The sequence below is a fragment of the Mytilus trossulus genome, chromosome 14 (genome assembly GCF_036588685.1).
Source record: "Mytilus trossulus isolate FHL-02 chromosome 14, PNRI_Mtr1.1.1.hap1, whole genome shotgun sequence".
Lineage (NCBI taxonomy): Eukaryota > Metazoa > Mollusca > Bivalvia > Mytilida > Mytilidae > Mytilus > Mytilus trossulus.
In genome coordinates this window covers 13,066,799-13,089,597 of record NC_086386.1, presented here as the reverse complement: position 1 = coordinate 13,089,597, position 22,799 = coordinate 13,066,799, and the positions used below count along the sequence as shown (strand labels likewise).

The following is a 22,799-nucleotide window of genomic DNA, read 5'->3' as shown; positions in this document are numbered from 1 at the left end:
TCGATTTATAAATTTTTAACAGCGGTATACTACTGTTGCCTTTATTTAATATAAATTATACTTAAATGCAGAGTTGCAGAATCCAAAAACGATACTTTTTTTTTTAAATTAAACACTCAGTATTTAGAAGTGCACAGCCGGCTAACGAATGCCTTTAAATAAAAGACCAACCATAAGAAGGTCTTTCATTGTGCAATCCTGAAATTCCAAAGCGTGTTATATAAGAAACAAAATTTATGTTTTAGTAATTATTGTCCAGTCTTATTACTTATTGTTTTATTAGTTATTGCTTCCTAATAATGAAACATTTCTCTAATAATATTTTATACTAGTTATTCAATTGAAATTGCATCAAATTCAATTTCAGTATCTGCTTACAGTTACTTATAATTTATCTGTCATATTTGTTTCTGAGTACATTTATGTGTTGAAAAACACAAATAATATCAACGAGTCTTTGTGACCCTGCATTGTTTGGTTTAATCAAATCGTATACAAGTTTAATTTACAAACGACGCAGCAAATATCAGTACAAAATTCACTGGTGTCGTTTTTTTCTGTTTACACACTTCTGTGTAAACTGTAAAACTATCTTCTGTTATCCTGTATACAATTTATGCAAAGTTCAATTAACACATAATTTGACTTGATCCATTTCACTTAGATATTTAAATCGCAATTGACAGAAAAAGAGAGGCTTTATTCAGAAATTTAAAACCATTGGATAACGGATTTCTATTCACTTAAAAGCTGATTTTAAAAAACGTTTTGTAACATATCTTTATAAATATATTCAATTGACTTATGCGAGTATTTGCTTCTTTTTCATTGAAAAAGAGCACGAAATGAGTAAAAGAAATGTCATGTATAGGTAGGACAAAGTAAAAGTACAGAAACCTGTCGTTTAAGGTATAACAAAACTTCATATATAAATTTAATATGGATTCTCATGTAAGTATGCTACAAAAATGATAATAAATTTCATTTCATATAATGAGTACAATAACCTTATGTGCACGGCAACCCAGAAGAACTAGCCCCTAGGCTTTTCCCTCAGGGACTGACAGTTCAGATTAAATTAAGAATCATGAATATGTTATCTTCATTTTCGTACAACCATTGGTACTAAAATATAATAAAACAATTCACATTTTGCAAAAAGCATGTGTATGGTTAATAATTAATTAGACAAGTAACGTACATATGTATTTCTTTACATCTGTTGTAGAAAAATTATGTCGTTTAGGTTATTGTAGTTTTACACAATAAAGTGTTTGCATCCCTTCGATGCTTAAATTTAGGTATTGAAAAGTTCATTGTTTTTGTTCAAGATTAGATATGGCGTATGTGCCCTAAAATCATTGGATGTGTACTGGGAAAAAGATTAATTTATTAGTTATAAGTAGCTGAAATTGAACGTAATTTCAGATATGTATAATTCGGAGTTTAGTATGACGTCCATTACCACTGTACTAGTATATATATTTTTTAAGGGGCCAGATGAAGGACACCTACCGGTGCAGGAGTTTCTCGTTACATTGAAGACCAATAGGTGGCATTCGGCTGTTGTCTGCTCTATGGTTGGGTTGACACATTCCCCATTTTCTTTCTCAATTTTATTCGATTATTAGTCTTTTTGTGCTTATTGGTTCTTAATGTCCTTAAAGCTGTGCATCATTATACAGAATGGATGTGATGTGAACAATGAGAGATCACTATGATAAGATGTTTAATGATATGCGAGTATGCATAAGACATGTTCCAGGACAAGTGTCCGAGAGTGTTCTAATATGATAATCAACATCATGTCATCATAAGTCGACAATCTATGTGACATTGACACAACAGAATATTTCAATAAGTTCAGGGTTATTTCATAGTATATTTCTTTTGTTACTACACTTACTAGGATAAATATAGAGAAACATTTGATGTTTACGACATATAGATTTAATTCATTGAAGACCTGTCCTTGGACATGCCGTATGCATACACCTCTATCATTAAACATCGAAGATAGTCCTATTATTGTCTGGTATGGTATTAATATAATGATGTTAATGACATGTATTCCGCATCGATTGTTTGTAGTAAATCATTGATCTCTGTAAGAAACAGCTATCAAGAAAATGTAAAATGTACAAGCTACTATGAGGAGACATCGACAAAATAAGGTGATGCTAACTCGCTAGTACATTTGATAACTATTGCTACAACTCGTCATTATATAACTACAGTAGATCATTCCCATTTATGATTATGACGCGAATTATGAACATACAACGGATATACAGTTCGACAGACTGACGGACAGAGTCAAGAGGTTATCAAACCTGCTTTCGGTTGCAGAGAAGAAGGTAAAAACTGAACAAGGAGCAACCTGAATCCCACAAAACATGATTTCAAAAGCTCTGAAATGGTATGCACATCGTTTGCAACATATGCAACAGTCCCATTGTGTGTTTATACAAACCTTTAGATTAAAGGAAGAAGGAACATCAGTCTATGCGCACTTGCAAGTACTTGAAGCTAGTACAAAGCCAAGTTACTTCCCAGAATAGAAAAGAAATATAGGTTTACATTAAACTAAATAAAACATATTGTTATTTTTTATTAGTTTAATGTACAGCATAACACAGGAGACATTAGTTATAGAAATCAGAAGCTGGTGTAAATTTTGGAGCGTGAATGTAATTATGCTTCCACAGAAGTACTTGATAGATATTCAGACTGGCATGCAAGTGAGAGGTTAAGTTTGTTATAAAACCAGGTTTTGTCAACCATGTCCGACACACAGAAGTGTTTATACCAAGTCAGGCATATGACAGTTATGTTTAATTCGTTTGATATGTTTTGATATCTATTCCTTGGTGTTCGATATCTATTGTTATTTCTTTTTTTAAGCGTACTTAAGCCATACCATTCCTGTCAGTATGATATTGTTCTATTATATGGCATTATGATGAATTTCTATTATGAATTACAAAATATGTTGAACCACAAACGTCAAAATTATTCAATCGCGTAGTGGAATGAACTATTTGTGGATTCTAATAAATTATATATAACGTTTGGACTATTTTATATCTCGGTCAATTTCTGAAATTAATTCTTACATACTTTTGATTTTTTTACCCTGAATGCTTACATTGCCCATGTGAAATTTTGAAATAGTTTGAATATACATCGTACGAAAAATATATATGACGTATAAAATTTTCTGACGTCAAACACACGAATCAATAAATGTGTTTGTAGATAGATGTTTTTGTGTTCTGTTAAATTGTTCCGTTTAAAATGTTACACGATGATGACTGCTGTACCCATATTTTGACAATTTTATTTATTATATCTGTGTAGTTGTAAATTGTAAATATAGCGAAATTTGATGAGACTGTCTTCAACGTGCGAGGTTAAGCGCTATAATACAAGGTTAAATCCACCATTTTCTACATTTGAAAATACCTGTACCAAGTCGGGAATATGACAGTTCTTGTCTATTCGTTTTTGATGTGTTTTGTTTTTTGATTTTGCCATGTGATTATGGACTTTTCGATTAGATTTTCCGCTAAGTTCAGTATTTTTGTGATTTTACTTTTTGCCTTTGTGGACTAAAAACAAATATTATTCAATATTGTATTTTTTCTATTTACAATCAGGCAATCAGCAAAGGGAAATAGATATCGAAATATATTCCGGAATTAAAGATTGTTGTCTTTTTACCTTTGTCCAAAGCGACATTTAAAAGTGTTCTCAACGAAATAATTGATAAATATGGCTGAATAGAAACCCTCAATAAACGACATTGTTCCGGCTGATACTGATAAGATATAATATTCAATTATCTAGTTGGATAAGATCCCTAATAATTGTGTTGTCTGGAAGCTCTTGTTATTTTGTGCCTTACTGGTAGAGTTGTTTTTTTCTGACATTTTTTTGTTTTATATTATTTTTTTTAATCTGGATGTTGTTTGTAGTTACTTCCTGTATGTAAATTATTCCTTTGTGAAATCTTTTTTTATCCCTTTTTGTTCTCCTTTTTAGATCTGTATTATAAATCTAAATAATGAAATATTGGTCAGTCCCTGTGAACAGATACATGTAACCTAAACTCTTCAAAAATATGTAAATATGAGACTTGTATGAATTTTATTTCATACCCCCTAGTGTTTTTCTCCAACGAGATAGAACAGTTCTAAATCATATATATTAAAAAGTAAAATCACAAAATAACTGAACTTAAAGGAAAATTAATTCGGAAAGTCCATAATGACATGACAAAATCAAATAACAAAACGCATCAAAAACGAATGGACAAGAACTGTCATATTCCTGACTTGGTACAGGTATTTTCAAATGTAGAAAATGGTAAAGCAGTTATTTCATCATGATTTAGAAAAACTTAAGTTCTTTTGATTTCCCCTTGAGATGATAATTCATATCAAAATTGTTCAATTGTAAAACAGATACATGTACAACGTCGGTGTAATTTGTAATTGTTAAATTGAAAATGGCAAAGGGGAACGTATCACAGAGACAACAACCTGACCAAGGAGCAAAAACAACAGCTGAAATCCACCAATGAGTCGTCAATGCAACGAGAAAATTCCGCACCCGGTAGCGTGCTACACCTTGCCTCTAAGCAGATATGTGTAGTAGTCAGTTATAATAAATTGAGAAATATATATAAAAAAAAAATAATTAAAAAACATTCAAGACTAACATAGACAAGAGACTCCTGGCTTGTATTATTTTATTTTGTTTTTGCATTTAATGTTTAGGTAGCATTTTTTTTCTGTTCATGTATAATAATGATAATCATTGCGGAAACACAATTCATGTATTTTTGTCATTATCATAAAAAAAAAACGCAAAATACAATAGTATACAATGTATTCCAAGAAAAACATCTTAAATTAATTTATCACTGGTTAAACAGATAGATTACAGTATTACCATGATATCATTTGTTTTAGGGAAGTATTTGTGTAACCGAGATAACCTGACATAATTCATGATATGCATATGGTTAGGTGTTACTTGTTCTACAATTAGATTTTAACATGAGCTTATAATAACAACAGACATAAAATTAAAAAGGCGACAGCAGTATACCGCTGTTCCAAAGTCATAAATCGATTGCGAGATAACATATAAAATACTATAAAAATAAAAACAGTTTAAATATTAAACAATTCTTACATTGCAAAGGTATCCAAGATATTTTGTTTGAAATAAAAGAAATATGTTTAAGATAATGTATAACTAAAGGTGTTCCTGTTGTATAACACACTAAGGGTGTCATATGACAAAATAAGAACATGCAGCAATTTATGAGATAAATACAATAGTACGTTCTTAAATACATGTAAATGAACTAAATAAATAACTGTATGTATTGGTAGATAAATGACAAACTGTTATAAAGACATATAAAGAATTGGTTATAAGGAAGAATTGTCATTTACAGTTTTGTCAGTAGAAATATATAAAACTGGTAACGGGTAGAACTGCAATAAACTGTTTTGGAGATTCTACAGACTGCGACCATTTAATTTTTTTAAGAAATTATTAAACAACTGTATGTATATGTTCAAGATACAAAATATTATTAGTATCATAACTTATATTGTCTATGACGTCTCCTTTCATGGTATTTTCTTTTGTTTTTCCCTTTCTGTGATCGTTGTTTTGTCTTTCTACTAACACGTTTACAATGTCTTCTGATATCCTTGTCCGGACAACACAAAGAACATGTAGATTTGTACCTACTGCTACATTTACTTACACCTTTCAATTTACAATTTCTACATCTACCTTTAATAACGTTGGCTGGACATTGTTTTGTGAACTTCTTGTTGCAGTTCATATCTGAAACAGTGATTAAGTGTTTGTTTTATTATAATAAAAAAATATATATATATTACCCAAATTGTAACCATATTTCTTTAAAAATTAAAAAAAAAACTAACTAAAATACTCATCTCCAAGGAAAAATTCAAAAACGAAAAGTCATTAATCAAATGGCAAAATCACAATCACAAACATATATAATGAATGGATAACAACGTATATATATCTGACTTGGTACAGGCATTCTCTTATAGCTAGCTTAACCTCTCACCTGTATGACAGTCGCATCAAATTCATCATTGTGGTAGAATCCTTATCACGTACAAAATATTCAAACACGAAACAAAGAAGCACAAAATGGTATGCAGACAAAGCATATTAGTAAAACATTAAAGACAAAAATACACAAATTTACCATAGTACAATAACACAATGACGGGATGTTAAATTATAGAGCCACGTCATATAGGTAACAAAGAAATATAAAAAAGTTTATTTTCTAAAGGAAATTTAGAAATGATCCATGTAAACTTGTCGCTCCTTTAAATAAACTTATTCTAAAAGGTTACCTATACAACACTGTAATAAGATCATTGAATATTGTTTTTATTGGTATAAATATTGATTTTGTTATCAGTGAATTAAAAGCTAACTAGGCATTACTAGTATGTTATATACATATACATATTGATGGATCTACAATCTGTCGATACCTGTAACTGGCATTGCACAAGGTCATGTTTTTCTTTGGCTTTTTATGACGTCTTTACACTAAATCCATTGGATGTTGGAGGTGGATTGATAGTTTAGTCTTAGATCCATGATTATTTTTATTAGTTGTAAGTGGCTTTGAACTAGCTGTCAGATAACTGCAAGTACTCTCAGATTTGTTCATTGTGTTTTTTTGTGTCGGGATGTATAAGTACCCGGCCACGTCCACTTGTATTTTTGTCCATCTGAAGAGTTACGCTTTTTTCAACTGATTTTTATAGTTCTTTCTTTTGTTGTACTGTTATACTACTGTCACAGGTTAGGGAGAGGGTTGGAATCCCGTTAACATGTTTAACCCCGCCACATTATTTATTTATATGTCTGTCCCAAGTCAGAAGCCTGTAATTCAGTGGTTGTCGTTTGTTTATGTGTTACATATTTGTTTTTCTATCGTTCATTTTTTTGCATAAATAAGGTCGTTAGGTTTCTCGTTTGTTATGTTTTACATTGTCTTATCGGGGATTATAGCTGACTATGCGGTATGGGCTTTGTTCATTGTTAAAGACCGTACGGTGACCTATAGTTGTTAATGTCTGTGGCATTTTGGTCTTTTGTGGATAGTTGTCTCATTGGCAATCATACCACACCTTCTTTTTTATATTATAGACAGAGCTCATAGCAACAATGGAAGACGAGCAATTAACAAGTTTTCAAAGTAACACCAAAAGACATATGGACAAAACACATAAGCTAAATGAAAGTCAAGAATATGAGAACATTATAAACAAAAATGACAGAATGTACCACACGTATCTTGATGATGTTCTCAACTAAACTTTTAAATAACAAGCTTGTCATAACACTAGTTTATATTGACTTGAAACCAATAAACAAAGTCACATAATGTTCTTAATGGTTACACTGTTATATCTATATTTTTATCCAGATACATTTTACGAACCTGTCATATCCATTGTTAGTTGTGCATTTCTATATGTTTTCATTAACTTAGCACATGCTGATGTATTCGCAAATACTGTGGCATCATTTTGTATTTCTAAAATAAACAAGTTATTCAATCATTCAATTCAATAATATGTACTTGATCAAAATTGAAAGAAGATAAGCAATAAGTTGTTTCCTATAGTATGTACGTGGGAATCATACCATTAGTGATGCATTTTGTATTAATCAGGATCATATTATAAATTAATAGTATACTGATGTTCCAATTGATTGATAAATAATTATAGTATTAGAGACGTCAGCATATTTCTTAAGATACGCCCTTGGTTACATGACTTGACTCTAAAATCTAATTGTTATTTGTATTTTTTATTAGCATGTGTTTAGCAGATAAACAAGAGCATATACATTGTGTTTCTTTAATGGAAATTACCAGGTGTACGTTCGTGTTTACATTGTGATCTAAGGATTCAAGGCAATGAATAGGAATGGTTGAATTTGCATTTAGAGTTTTCACTTTAGGTACAAAGTTTTAAGATTGAGTAGGTTGGGTTTTTATTCAACATCGAATAAACACTAATTAAACACTTTTTTTTTAAAGCATATACAATTTAATGGTTTATTGAATGTTTTAAATCATATTAACGTATGTTGTTTTCAATTTTATTTCAAAAAAAGATTAACCCTTATGATATTAAGAAAATTCTTTAGATAGTGTATACTTACTATTAAAACAAATAACAAAACCTCGTCCACCTTTTGAGACAAGTTGTCCAGGTTGTGATTCAAATCTAATAGAAACATTTCCGCTTGATATGTTAAAAATTTGATTGAAGCCTGTTCGTGGTACAGGCTTGTCATTTATGTATAAGTTGTCGGTGTTTTGATCTACATCAAACATATGCGTAGAAATATGAATTCTGTTATTTGCATGGTTGTCCATATTGATAAGCTTCCGGCATTGAAACCCAGCTTTATTTTTATTATGCTTCCCAAAATCATAATTCCATGGAATATTTGGATGGCTAAGTATGACTCCGTCAGTATGAGATGTTATATATTCTGTTCCATCACAAATACCATGACTAAAAAATGTTGACGTCTCTGAAACAATCATTTCTTATAATAAGATTGGTTATTATAATTTTAAACAAATTAAACTATACAAACTATAAGCCCATGAGATAAACTGGTATAAACAATATTTACATATTCTGTCAATCTCAAATAATGACGATACATGTATACTCATTAAACATCGCGAATGTTAATGTTAATAAAGAAAAATAATACATATGTGCTATACAAAAGAAAAAAAACGACACAAAGTAAATACCTATGTTTCAAGGTTGTTACGATGCTTTCCGACCACATGTTCATAACTTGTTCAATGGTTTAAGTCAATTGTATTAAATATATACATGTTTTTTGAAGACATAATACTAAATTCTGCGATTCTATATCTCTGGAGGAGGGGTGTCTCATTGGTAAACGTCCCACATCTTCTAATCGTATTAACATGTCCCTACGATTTATTATGTGCATGTGTTTTTGTCGTTACAATGAATACCCGTTACAAAAGTATACCTTTCTGATTAATTGTAACCGATTAAACACACATCCACAAAACACTCATATGAATATTTTTACAGAACGGTGACCTAGTGCTGTTAATATTCATGTGTCACAAGGTCTCTTGTGGAGAATTGTGCATTGACACTCATAACACATCTACTCTTGTAATGTTTTAAATAACATCAATTGTTGGTTTGCACAATTTGATAATTTACTAGAGCCTACCTTTTTGACTGATACAAGTCCAATTCCTTACTTGTAACGTGTTTACATCATCAATTTGTGTTGCTTGGAAAAATGGATTTGTTGGAAACTTGATCAAACATTTAGATTTCCAGTAACATTCTGCAATGTTAACAATCAGATCCACAGGTTGTCCAAGACTAGAAGGCTGTTTCGCTCTGCATGTTTTATCGGTCGCCCATATTGTAGGGTTATAGATGATCGCCCCTTTGGGACAACGTATCTTGATTGCTTGACAGTCTGCATTTGATCGTTGCCTAAAACATTTGTTTTGTTTCCTTGATTTGGAACATACAACTGAAGAAAAAAAATTCTTTAGAAATATATTTCCAGGGAAAATGAAGACTAGGTCTTTAGGTTTTTTTTTCTTCTCCTAAACAGTGATTCAAGTTCACATAAATCACGTAATAAACACAGGTTTTTTTTATTAGATATTAATATTAAAAATCTTTATTGACTATACAAAGCAGCTGTGAATTGATAAAAGTAGATACATATGCGAATGTGGCAGCAATAGTAGCAATCAAAGTATAAAATTATTTTGAAGTTATCATTCGGTATATAATAAAAAAACATTGCATGACCAACATGCATCTTTTAACAAAACGGAAACTAACACAGACCGCTGAGTATGGGACTACGATACATGTAAATCTCCAAGTTGGTTGAAGAATGACAATCAAAGATCGTTATCAATAAAACATTTTTTTTCTCATACATATGTTAAACTGGATAATAAAGATTTAAAAGTAAAGAATGTGCTACTGACAGGTATATATTTTTTAGATTAAGATATTGTGACTTCTAAATAGTATTTCTTAATCAGTAGCAGTTTTGTGTACAGCTTAAATCCTTAATTTAAAAATAAATCGTCATCAACGTATATTTGCAAACACACCCATCAAAGGAGTAAGTTCGATAAGGGCCAAATTTGGCCCCAATTATAAAGTTCAAAGTTACAAGGTAATAAATGTTTAAAGTTGCCCTAAAGACATGTTAGAAAGTTAAACAGAACTGTTTTTGCCAAAGTTTAATTCTAACACGTTGATTTTCACATCCAAAAAAGGTCAAGATAAGGGATTTTGGTGAAATGTGACAAAATCAGCTAGATTTTATCCAAATAAAGGACCAGGAAACATAGAGCGCAGGCGTCGACAAGCTTATGATTCAAATGAGACATGTGAAATGTCTTCACAAACATTGTTTTAAAAGATCTTTGTTGTCGACGTATGCGCTCTATGTTTCCTGTCCAATAATCTTTGGAAATTCGACCATTTTACTTGATTTTTTCGTGAAAAATCAATATAAGTACAACTTGTGACGTCATAATTAAACACAGAAACGTAAAATTTTCAACAAAATGGATTATATCCTAGCTAGTCAATGTATTAGCTATAATTTATCGTGATATTGGTAGATAAATACGAATTTTAAATTTACGCTTAAAAAGGGGGCCATTTTGGGACCTTATCGAACATACTCCTTTATCAGCTTGATGATTCTGTATGCAAAACGCATGTTTCGTCTCAAAAATACCACTTTCCCCAATGATTCAACTTACTTGTTTTTATCAAAAATATTTTAAAATAGAATACTGAGGTAATTAACAAAGCAATCGTATAATGAACAGAAAATTTAAAGATAAATTCATTAAAGAGTAAAACGATGAAATACCTGTCCATAAGATCATAGAGAAGTAAATGATTTTGAGAAACTTTGTCAACTCCATACTCGTCAAGGAATACAAATATTACTGATGTGTGGTCGAAACTTAATAAGGAAGTCCCCTAAAATAGCAGGAATCCACACAGAAAAGGACGAAACGGGGTAAATATTCGTATTCTTTCCGATAGATTTCCTCGTTATACATTATACCTTTTGAAAATATAACGTTCTTGTTACTATTCTATTTTTAATTCAATGTGTGGGTGGTATGACTACTTCCTAATATGTAAGTTCAGTTCAAATATGTAGTTTCGCGATTATAAATGAGGAAGTAAATGAATGACATCAATATTTATCAATATAAATACAGTCTTTTGTGTTTGGTTCAAAGGATTACGTAACAGTGAAATGTTTCTGATTGTTTGTGACATCGTAACGTCTTGTATTGTCCGGATGGACGAGAGTGACGTCATGTAGTATATTTAAATAAATATAACTTGGAATTTATATAATGTCTCCAACATTTAAAGACGTTGCAGTGTACAATTCTCACGGAATTGCAGAGGTTGATATTAGCGTGTAAGAAGGGATATTTTTTTTATACGGAGTGTATTATATTGAACTTGGTCTCGGTAAAGGTTAGCATTCTTAATTAAAATGAATTCACTTACTATCTTTGTTACATTATTAATTCGTATATTTTGACTAATTTGATTCGTTCAGGGATAGTCACATGTTAAACAATATTTTCGAAGGCAGATAGAAAAACGGCGAATAGCAAAAGTTATATCGCACGGTTATATTTAGAGTATCTAAAAACTGATATACTTCGTGACGTTAACTAATGAATTTCCGGAAACTGTTAAAAGTTTTTAAAACGTGTATTTTTATGGTCGATTATTTCGTGATAAACATCCAAAGACTGGGCAACACGAATGCCACTAACAGAAGAATATTCGTTCACCTGTTAAGAGGTTAAACACGACTAGTGAATACATAGCTGACCATTCTTAATGCCATGTTCTACATATATTTTGCAATAGAAAAAAGCGTATAAATGAATAACTATACATCTTCGTTTGTATTTCAGAATGAAAATCCCTAAATATTTACCATGTTGAAACTAAATAAATATATCATGAAAGCTATTTCTTGATATTTGTGTTTTTTGTATAATCAATATATCAGACGGCAGACAGACAGAACAATTAATTGGTACAAAGTAATACACATTTTAAAATCAAATGGGCAAAACGTCTGTTGATATTTCGAATATTATAATATAAATACAGCAATTTAGAATCCGATCGAATTAGACATGATAATTACAATGACTATTAGTCTATTGTTCGTCTAGGAGTTACAATAAATATTTCCTGCTGTGAATTAGTTTAATCCAAGTCCTGGTGATTTAGGTATAATCTGTAGAATTAAAGACTTGAAGTAGGTATACTATTTGTATTCGTTCAAAATTCAACATTATCTATTGAGATTTGTTTGTAGAACTATATTTCAAACAGTGACAAAGATAATTTACATTTAATTTTAAAATAAAAAGATGTGGTATGATTTTATCAGACATCATTGAACAAGTTACAAAATTCGTCTACATAAGACTCATCAGTGACGCTCATATCAAAATATTTGTAGAGCCAACGAGTACAAAGCTGAAGAACAGTGAGGATCCAAAATTCAAAAAAGTTGTGCCAAATACGACCAAGGTAATCTATGCCTGGGATAAGAAAATCCTTAGTTTTTCGAAAAATCCAAAGTTTTGTAAACAGGAAACTTATATAAATGACCACACTATTGATATTCATGTCAACATCGAAGGGTTGACTACTGGGCTGGTGACATAATATATCACATATTAAAATGCATTCTATATATGATAACTCTTGCACAATCAATCATCGAGTTTACTTTTAAAAACTAAGCATTCGAAGATACATCAGAGGCTATCAATGCCCTTCAGGCAACAGTATTCCCCTTTCAAAATATTATAATAAAATAAATATGAAGGGACACATATGCTCAAGGATCACATACAGCGGCTGATCATATACTTCCTTCCTGATATGTACAATAAATTGTTGATAACAAAGATAAATCATCAGTCTACACTTTCAAATGTATAAAATACGAATAAAAGACACTCCTGCTTGTAAGATAAAAATAACAAAACAACACAACATTTAGAAGTTCTAACAACCAAATTACTGTTTTTTACAGCAACAAAATATCAGCGAAAACAAAGATATATGCGTGTAAATGGCATAGCACCATTGCTAAGAGACACGACAACAAGTGGACGGTTATTTGAATAGACTAATTCCGAATTAAATTTAAAAGGTTTTAGTATACAATGTCGTATATACGTAAAAATGATCAATATGAAATCAACTGCTATAAGATATGCAAATACAGTAAGGTATAAGCTTATGACTTGACCCAGTTTTCTTTTTCATTTAAGAAAATATTTCGGGTACATTTACTGCAGGATTAAAAGTTCTAGAACAATGTTGCGTATCAGAAAGTTATCAAAGGTACCAAGCTTATAATTGCATACGCCAGACGCGCGTTTCATCTACATAAGACGTACCAGTGACGATCAGGTCAAAATAGTTTTACAGCAAAACAAGTATAAAGGTGAAGAACATTGATGACCCTAAAGTCCCAAAAGTTGTGCAAAATAAGGCGAAGGTAGTCTATACATGGGTTGAGAAATCTTAAGTATCTCGATAAAATCCTACTTTTGCACTTGTTAGTTTATAAATATGACCATGTAAGTTATATTCGTTTCCACATCAAAGTGCTGACTCAAGGTCTGTTGTAATATGACCACATGGATCACATCGAAATCACTAGTTTACAAATTGTCAAGATAAAGATCTAGCGGTGTTAATCACAATATCATATCCTTTTGGTATTTTTAGATAATAGAAAAGTATTTTTTATAGATATCGGGTTTACAAGAAATGACTGACATTTCTTTATGCAGCAAAAAAAAATGAAATAGATAATATGAGGTTCGATTTTTAGTGCATAAAGGAGAAGATATTGGATGCGTCAATGAGATAGCATTTCAATAGTACAACGTTTTAAATTAGATGTCAATCACAGACAACTAGAAGGTTAGCGCTAAACAAATACTAATGCGTGTGTTTTAAAATGAATTGATATTGACAATTCAAATCTCCAATAACAAAATTAGAAATGTTTTGACCGCGATTTCACAATGATTATATGAAGATACACTAGTAACCCTAATGATCAGAACAAAAACATTAAGTCTTCCCACAGAAAAGCGGAAATACTTATCTAAATAAATCGCAATCTAAGTGCACAGAACCGCAGATCTGTCACACGTCCATACGATAGCTTTTCAGTTATACAACATTTCAAAAACAGATAACGTCAAGGTTAGTGCTTAACAAAACAAAATATTCAATACTGTTTTACATGTTTTATATGTTTTAAAATTACTAGATATTTATAACTATTCAAATCTCAAATAACAAAATTAAGATTAATATTTTACAGAAAACAACAACTATAATAGGAAGATGGAACTATTAGGTTATGTAACATCAAATAGTTACACTTTTTCAATTTCCAATAAATGTTTGGTAACACGGACTAGCTAGACAGATAGTGTAGGCTTGTTAATCAGAAGTTTGTTATTGTTACTCTTTGATCAAATCCGAGTATTGTAATTACAAAACCTAAAATAAATCAAGAGAAATATAATTGTATGGAGATGAAAATATAAACGGGATTTAAACTTTTGAACAATATAACTGAATATGAAAAAAAAGGAAATATGGCCAAAAGCAAAGGACAGAAATGTCAACAATAAGAATCATTGCAAAAAATCGTGTGTTGACATTAGCATTGATTGTTTTTATGTTAAGTAAAGAATCATACACAGTTTGAAAGATCAGTATGTTCGCCATCGGTGCAGAGTTGGATACTTGAGATCACACCTGGTGTTTTTTTTGTTAATTAGTCTTTTTTATATGTACTGTATAATTTTGCTTTTATGTTGGTAGTGTATTGCTTTTGTGTCATGGCATATGTTTTCGACTTTGTTTGAATATCCCTTTCATATCTATTGCCTTTTTTTTATTTATTTTTAACGAATAGTTTATGCAAAATATTTTTTTTCTTTTCAAGTCATTCTAACTTTTCATATCAATATGACAGATTTTTTAATACTCAAAAAACGTATTGTGTAATTTGTTTTTAGTCATAGATAATATTAAATCAATCATATATTTCAGTCATTTCCCAATTATTTCACGAGTTGCTCTCAAAATCTGTCAAAGAATTGGATTGTCTGATTAACTGCGTGCTATATAGAAATTATTTAATTACCATGCCACTTCAAATACAGTTGTAGATAGTGGAACAAAATGTTGGTGGTTATGACCCTTTATGTCATTTCGACTTCAGGCAAAATTAAAAATTTCTTACTTCACTTCTTTTTCCCACATATTACAAGTAAAAAAAAAACCAAAACAGACAAACAAATTTTCAAACAAAATTTATCTTTTGTAATCTATAGGCTTTTTACTTGGTGATCAAGATGAATGTCAAAAGCCATGAATTCACTGTAAACCAATATACTGATTGGTGATAACATGATAGCTGAAAGAAATTTGACCATTAATTTCGAATAATTTTAATATAAAGTTGTTGAACAGGTCGAGAACTCTAGATTTTCTGACTTCAGAATATATTTGCATAGTAATATTCAAAACACAAGGCCAATATGGTCTTGAAAAACTGACCAATCGACTCAATGAACTACAATGCATTGTGGGCTTCTACGAGTGAACTACTACTTAAAACACGTGGAGTTAGTGGGAAAACAGTCAATTAATATATTGTCTGGGACTCTCATTACAAACGTTTTTATTCTGCAAATATATTTAATGTGAAATATATAACGTAATCTTCAATTCGCATGCTCAGATTAAAACAATATTGTTTATTGGCTTCACGATTCGACTTTCTTTTTTGCCTTTTAAAAGGAGTTGAACCGGTTTTGTGCATTGTTATGAATTGAACCAGCATTAATTTCACGACATGACACAGTGAAATATCCAATGACCACTGTCCAGTAAGAAAATCATTTGAGCTCTTTTAAACCTGTATAATGTTATTGTAAAATCATTTCTGCCTAGAAAAACACGAAACTTTCATTGAAACACTTCTTTCTGTACTGATTTTTTTTTATCAGGACCTGAACTAATAGTAAGAACATCATAATATTCAGTATGCTAAAAATAAGTTTTATGAAAGAGGCAGGGGCAGGTCCAGCAGTTTTAAAAAGGGGGTCCTAACCCTGGACAAAAGGGGAGGGGGTTCCATCTGCATGTCCCCATCCTAATGCACTGATCGTCCAAAAATGGGGTCCATCCCCCGGAACACCCCCCCCCCCCCCCCCTGTATCCGCCACTGAGCGGGTACGGTATATAGCTCAAGACATTTCAGTTTTATAGTTTCATCCATCGATTATATCCGTGTGTTGCAAATTTTATCACAAAATATACCTCAGAGGTTTTTGTATCGTTCGGCTGCTGTCCTATTGACATATGTCAAATATCGCCAATATTGAAAGTCTCTGGATCAAAGTGGGTGCCATATTGCTTATTTTTTTTTCTTTATAAAACGTGCTTTGTATATAGAAATTAGCCGGAAGATGAGGTATGAGTGCGAAATTAGACATCTTTCCAAAAAAGACATAATTTAGTAGAGTAAGCAGTCATAGGTCCAATGCTAAAAAGTAAGCTATTAATGACCCAAAATTTACTTGTGTAAAATAATCCAAAAAAAAAAAAAAAAAAAACGCGACCCAATAAAATATATAAAAGGACAAGAAATCTATCCAATAAAAAAATATATATTGTATAAGATACTATTCTATGTATAGGCATACGAGGGAATACATAACATAACGGTACTTTATATACTATATAAAGAAATAGATTATATAAAGTTCAAGATGAATGCGCTTAACCGCAGATCTCGGATGCGTCAATGCCATAGCTGTTCTATTGAAATTGGATGTCAATCACAGAGAACTTGAAGGTTGGTTCTTAACCAAACAAAATAGTCAATACCAACATTTGTGTTTTAAAATGAATAAATATTTACAATTCAAATCTCAAATAACAAAATTAGAAATGTTTTGACTGCAATTCCATAATCATGACAGGAAGGTATAAACTTAAGTTTATGTTACATCAAATAGCTACATTTTTGTTATTTAATTTCTAAAAAGTATTTGATTTTGGCTAAATAGTGTAGACTCAATAATCAGAGATTTGTTTTTGTAACTCTTTGATCGTGCTGATTATTGCAATTTCAAAATCTGAAAAAAATCAATAAAAATATATTTGTATGAAGATGAAAATATAAACAAGATTTCAACTTTTAAACTATATAACTGAATATCGAAATAAAACATGTGACCAAAGGACAAAGATGTCAACAATATAAATCATTGAAGAAGATCGTGTGTTGTTCCTACTATTGTCTGTTTTCATGTTTAGTCGTTGACCAGGGAATATCACATACAGCATAAAAGATCAGTAACAATATAAATCTATTCTTGTAAATCCGATGAACAGAAAATGTCTTCTTTGTATAATCTATAATATAAAAGATATTTCAAATTCTTGCAAGGGTCACATACTGTTAGTATGGCAGTATATATGTGCTTAATTTATTGTTGGTGATGTTGTTTTGTATACTACTGTTGTTTGGTTTTTTTTGTTTTTTTGCAATGGAGTTATTATTTTGTTATCGACTTATCTACACACAAACCTATCAAGACCATATGTCGACAAAACATTAGATGTTCATGTCATGTTTTATCATGCAGACAGATATATCTTCTAGTGGCTTTTTCTTTTTCTTTAGATCTTTAACTGGTATATATGACATGATTTCCATCAGTGTTTATTTGTTAACCGTTGGTGCAACGTGCGGAGCAGAATTCCCTTCCAGAATACCAGATATCACATCCGTAATGTGATTAGCAGTCGTTAGTTTTCTGTGCAGTGTTTTGTTAAAGTTTGCTCTTCTTTTTTTTTTCGTTTTTCGTCTTTTGTCATGGCATTTGTTTTCGACTTGGGTTTGAGCATCCCTTTAGTATCATTTAATTAATTTTGAAATTAATAACAAAGATTTAAACAGACAACTTTTCTTCTTATGCAGTTGGTCTTACTGTGCATGTCAATATGAAGTTTTTTAATACTAAAAAGATGTGTTGTGTAATTTGTTTTTAGTCAATGATGATTTTTAATCAATTATATATATCAGTCATTTTCCAATTATTTTACAAGATTCTCTCAAAATATGTCAAAGAATTGAACTGTCTGCATTACTGCATGATATATAGATTTTTTTTAATTACCATGATGCGTTCCAACACAGTTGGAGAGTAGAGAGTGGAACAAGAGCTAGGTTGATATGCCTCTTCGTGTCACCTAGACTTGTGGCAAAATTAGAAAATATTATATACTTGTATTCTTTTTCCAACCAAACTCAAAGCAAAATAAAAACACAGACAACGTCATGCAAAGGGGGAAAAAGACTAAAACAAAGAACATTTTAAAATAAAAACACAGACAACGTCATGCAAAGGGGGGAAAATACCAAAACAAAGAACATTTTAAAATAAAAACCCAGGGGACTGAGATACACAGATGCCACCAAAAGCCAGAGTAATCTTCACTGTGCATTTACGAGGTTAAAGACATTGAGGTACTTCATAGCTGAAATTTGTTTATGCCATTTTTCAATTGCAACTAAGGAAAGGATTTAAAAATGAATGACTTCACCTTTTTTGTATTTTAAAATAAACACCACTAATTATTTACCTGGGTGAAAATCCTGACACTTAATGAATATATCAGAAAAGCTATTTCTTGATATTAGTACATTCTATTTGTGAATCATTTTATAGGACGGCAGACACACAGAACCATTAATTGATAAAAACAAGAACATATCGTCAAATTAATTGGACATAAAGTCTGTTTATATTTTAGAAAAAAGTTTAGTTTCCGATCAAACATATCAAATAAAAAATAATTTTATAAAATTGGCTATGGTGCGTCTATAAAATCAACACAACATTAATAAGTTATTGGAATCAAACTACTGGCTTTTTTAGTAGAGAACTGTCAGTGCAGAGCCTTATAGATGAGTGTAAATGACATATCATCAGAGTATGTTCAGATAATAAGTGGAAGACTGTTTTAATAGACTCGAAACACGCTTGTACACAATGAAATGTCTAATATTATTTACTAACCATTGATTTTATTTTGATAGTCCTAAACATAAACTTAATATAATTCAGGTAAATAAGGTCAATGTCATTTAAACCAAATAAGAAATACATGTCCACCTTAAAATCATCCAATACACTAAATATAGTTGACTGATTGCTTATAATTTCTATGAATCAGATTTAACCAAGAAAACTTAACATTGACCAATGGACCGTAAAAATGTGGTCAAGGTCAACTAAAACTTGCGAGACTGACATGTACATCATGAATTATTTTAATACATTAAATAGATAGTATAAGAAAAACAGCCCAAAACACAGAAGCCCAACTTTGACCACTGAACCATGAAAATGAGGTCAAGGTCAGATAACTTCTGCCAGTTGGACATGTACACCTTACCATTATTCCATACACCATATTTAGTAGACATATTGCAAACAGTATAGGAAAAACAGAACAAAATACAAAAGCTTAAAACTATAGCCACTGAACCTTCAAAAAGGGGTAAAGGTCAGATAACATCTGCACGTTGGACATGTTCACCTTACAATCCTTTGATATACCAAATATAGTAGACATTTTGCTTATATTATCTGAGATATATAGACTTCATCAACAAACTTAACCTTGTTTGTGTATCCAAGAAATGAGGTTGAGTGCAAGTAAAAACTGCCTGACTGGCATTAGAAACTTGCAAGGTAAGCACATACCAAATAGAGTTATTCTATTACTCATAATAAGAGAGAAATTAACATTAAAAACAAATCTTTTTTTCAAGTTATCACTGAACCGTGAACATGGGTTCAAGGACATTGACCATGTGACAGACGGATTCGATACTCAAGGCATCTTTAATATATTGAGTAAGAAGCATTCATGTTTTCCAACTTCTAAAGTATAAAGCTTTTACGAAGTTAGCAAACGCCGCCACCGCCGGATCCCTTTCCCTATGTCGAGCTTTCTGTAACAAAAGTTGCAGCATCGACAAAAATCAGAACTTACTTTATACTAAAAGTATATATTTGAAAAATGATCAACTGCAACGCGCCTTCTATATGATAGGCAAAACAGTAAGGTATAAAGTTTGACTTAGTTTTCTTTTTCAATTTAGGAAATGTTTTGGGCACTTTTACCGTAGATCGCATGGATTATATCAAAATCTTCATAAATTGACAAGATAAAGATCTAGCGCTGTTAATCACAGTCTTACCTCCTTTGGTATTTGAAGTAAATTCTAAAACAAATACCATATTTTATTGCCATTCGAGTGAATACAGGACATACTATTTCTCTATTTACCAAGTAAAGCAATAGTTTATATAAGATTCAATCTAAGTGCTCATTAACCGCAGATCTCAGATGCGTCTTTGAGATAGGTTTTCAGTTGTACAACATTTAAATTTCGATGTCAATCACAGACAACTTGAAGGATTGCGCTAAACAAAACAAAATATTCAATTTGATATGTTTTAAAATAAATAGATATTTACAATTCAAATCTCAAATTACAAAATTAGAAATGTTTTGACCGCGATTCCACAATCATAACAGGAAGAAATAACCCTAAGGGTATGCAGCATCAAACAGCTATATTTTCCCTTCAATTTCCAATAAATGTCTGACTAGTTAGTGTAGGCTTGGTAATCAGAAGTTTGTTATAGTTGCGCTTTGATCACGTTGATTTCTGCAATTACAAAACCTAAAATAAACCAAGAGAAACCTAATTGAATGGAGTTGAAAATATAAATGGGATTTAAACTTTTTTTACAACTATATAACTTAATATGAAAATAATAAATATGGCAAAAGGACAGAGGAGTCAACAATAAAGATCATTGAAAAGCATCGTGTGTTATTCTTAGCATTGTTTGTTTTCACTTTTAGTCGTTGACCAGCAGGAATCATCACGTAGTTTGAAAGACCAGTAGTTTTTCATATCATTTCAAAAAATATCATTATCCCTTTGTATCCGAAGGTCAGAAAATGTTTTCTTTTTATTCATGTATGAAATAAAAATATTCCCATAAATTTATGAAGGTAATATGTCTGTTGTAAGTATGGTAGTACATACGTGCTTACTTTAAATGTATCACCATAATGTTATACTGAATGGTATTGTAATCTGTAGACACTACAGCTAGGAATCAATTCCAATAATCACGGTAACCGTTTCTTCTCTTTTTTTTAGTGGTGTTCTTGTTGCTAAATTTTTTAATGAATATATTGTTTTGTATACTGTGAATATCAAGCTGACAATTTTTTTAAATACTAAAAAGATGTATTGTGTTATTTGTTTTGTTTTTTGTCGATGATACTATTCAATCAATCATAAATTTCAGTCATTTCCCAATCATTTCACAAGATGCTCTCAAAATCTGTCAAAGAATTGGATTGTCTGCTTTACTGCGTGGTATATAGAATTATCTAATTATCAATCTACGTTCCAATACAGGTGTAGAACAAAAGGAAAGTTGGTATGACTCTTCATGTCATTTCGACTTTAGGCAAAAGTACAAATTTTCATACTTTAATACTTTTTCCAACAAAATTCAAACCATAAATATAAAACAGACATGGTTTATATGTGTAACATATTTGTTCATAGATATACATGTTCATTTTTTTTATACAAATAAGGCCGCTAGTATTCTTGGTTGAATTGTTTTATATTGTCGTTTTGGTGCCTCTTATAGCCGACTACGTATGCGGGATGAATATTGGTCATTGTTGAAGGCCGTACGGTGAACTATACCTGTTAACTTCTATGTAATTTTGGTCTCTTTGGAGCATTGTCTCACTGACAATCATACCACAACTTCATTTTTATAAACACAATTTTCAAACAAAAAAATATTGTTTTTTGTAATCTATAGGTTTTTTAGTGGGTTATCAAGATGAAAGCCAATAGCCATGGATTCATTGTGAAACGATATACTGATTAGTGATAAAAGGATAACAGAAACAAAAACTTGACCATTGATTATTCCAATATTTTTAATATGAAATTATTGAAGCAGTACTTTCTAGTGTTTACGAGAAAGATTTTAGAACAATATGACCCCTGAAGTATGGACATGAACCCTCACTGTTTGCACATCATTTGCATCTGGTAATAGTGCTAGTTGTTTTTCTTTCATTTTTGTCTTGCATAACAAAATTTCATCTTGGTGCCAACAGTCTTGTGTTGTAGATGGTTTCAACTATTTAATAACAAATTGAAGACTGTCTAAGTATTATTGCTGCACAAGTATGACCGATTTTTTATTTACAAAATATATATCACTTTCGTGGGCAATTTAATGTGATGCTACTACTGTTGTTGTGAGTCATATTCAGACTTCAATATAAATGCTATTAACGATACCTAATTTCATATCATGTTTTAAATACCAGCTACATGTAAATCTACAAACAAGATTGATAGGTTTTTCTATGTTTAATGTTAATCTCAAAACTTGTACTATATGTGTGGTCAGC

The 22,799-nt window shown here is 30.9% G+C and overlaps 1 protein-coding gene across 1 annotated transcript; it reads right to left on the bottom strand.

The window, feature by feature from the left end:
- Window positions 1-4,860: 4,860 nt before the first annotated feature.
- On the bottom strand, window positions 4,861-11,063 carry LOC134696579 (uncharacterized). Its single transcript, XM_063558434.1, has 5 exons — window positions 11,023-11,063; window positions 9,331-9,645; window positions 8,257-8,634; window positions 7,526-7,621; window positions 4,861-5,871 (listed from the first exon to the last, which is right to left on the bottom strand). The coding sequence occupies exons 1-5, from the start codon at window positions 11,036-11,038 to the stop codon at window positions 5,618-5,620; spliced, it is 1,059 nt and encodes a 352-aa protein (XP_063414504.1). The 5' UTR covers window positions 11,039-11,063; the 3' UTR covers window positions 4,861-5,617.
- Window positions 11,064-22,799: the final 11,736 nt, after the last annotated feature.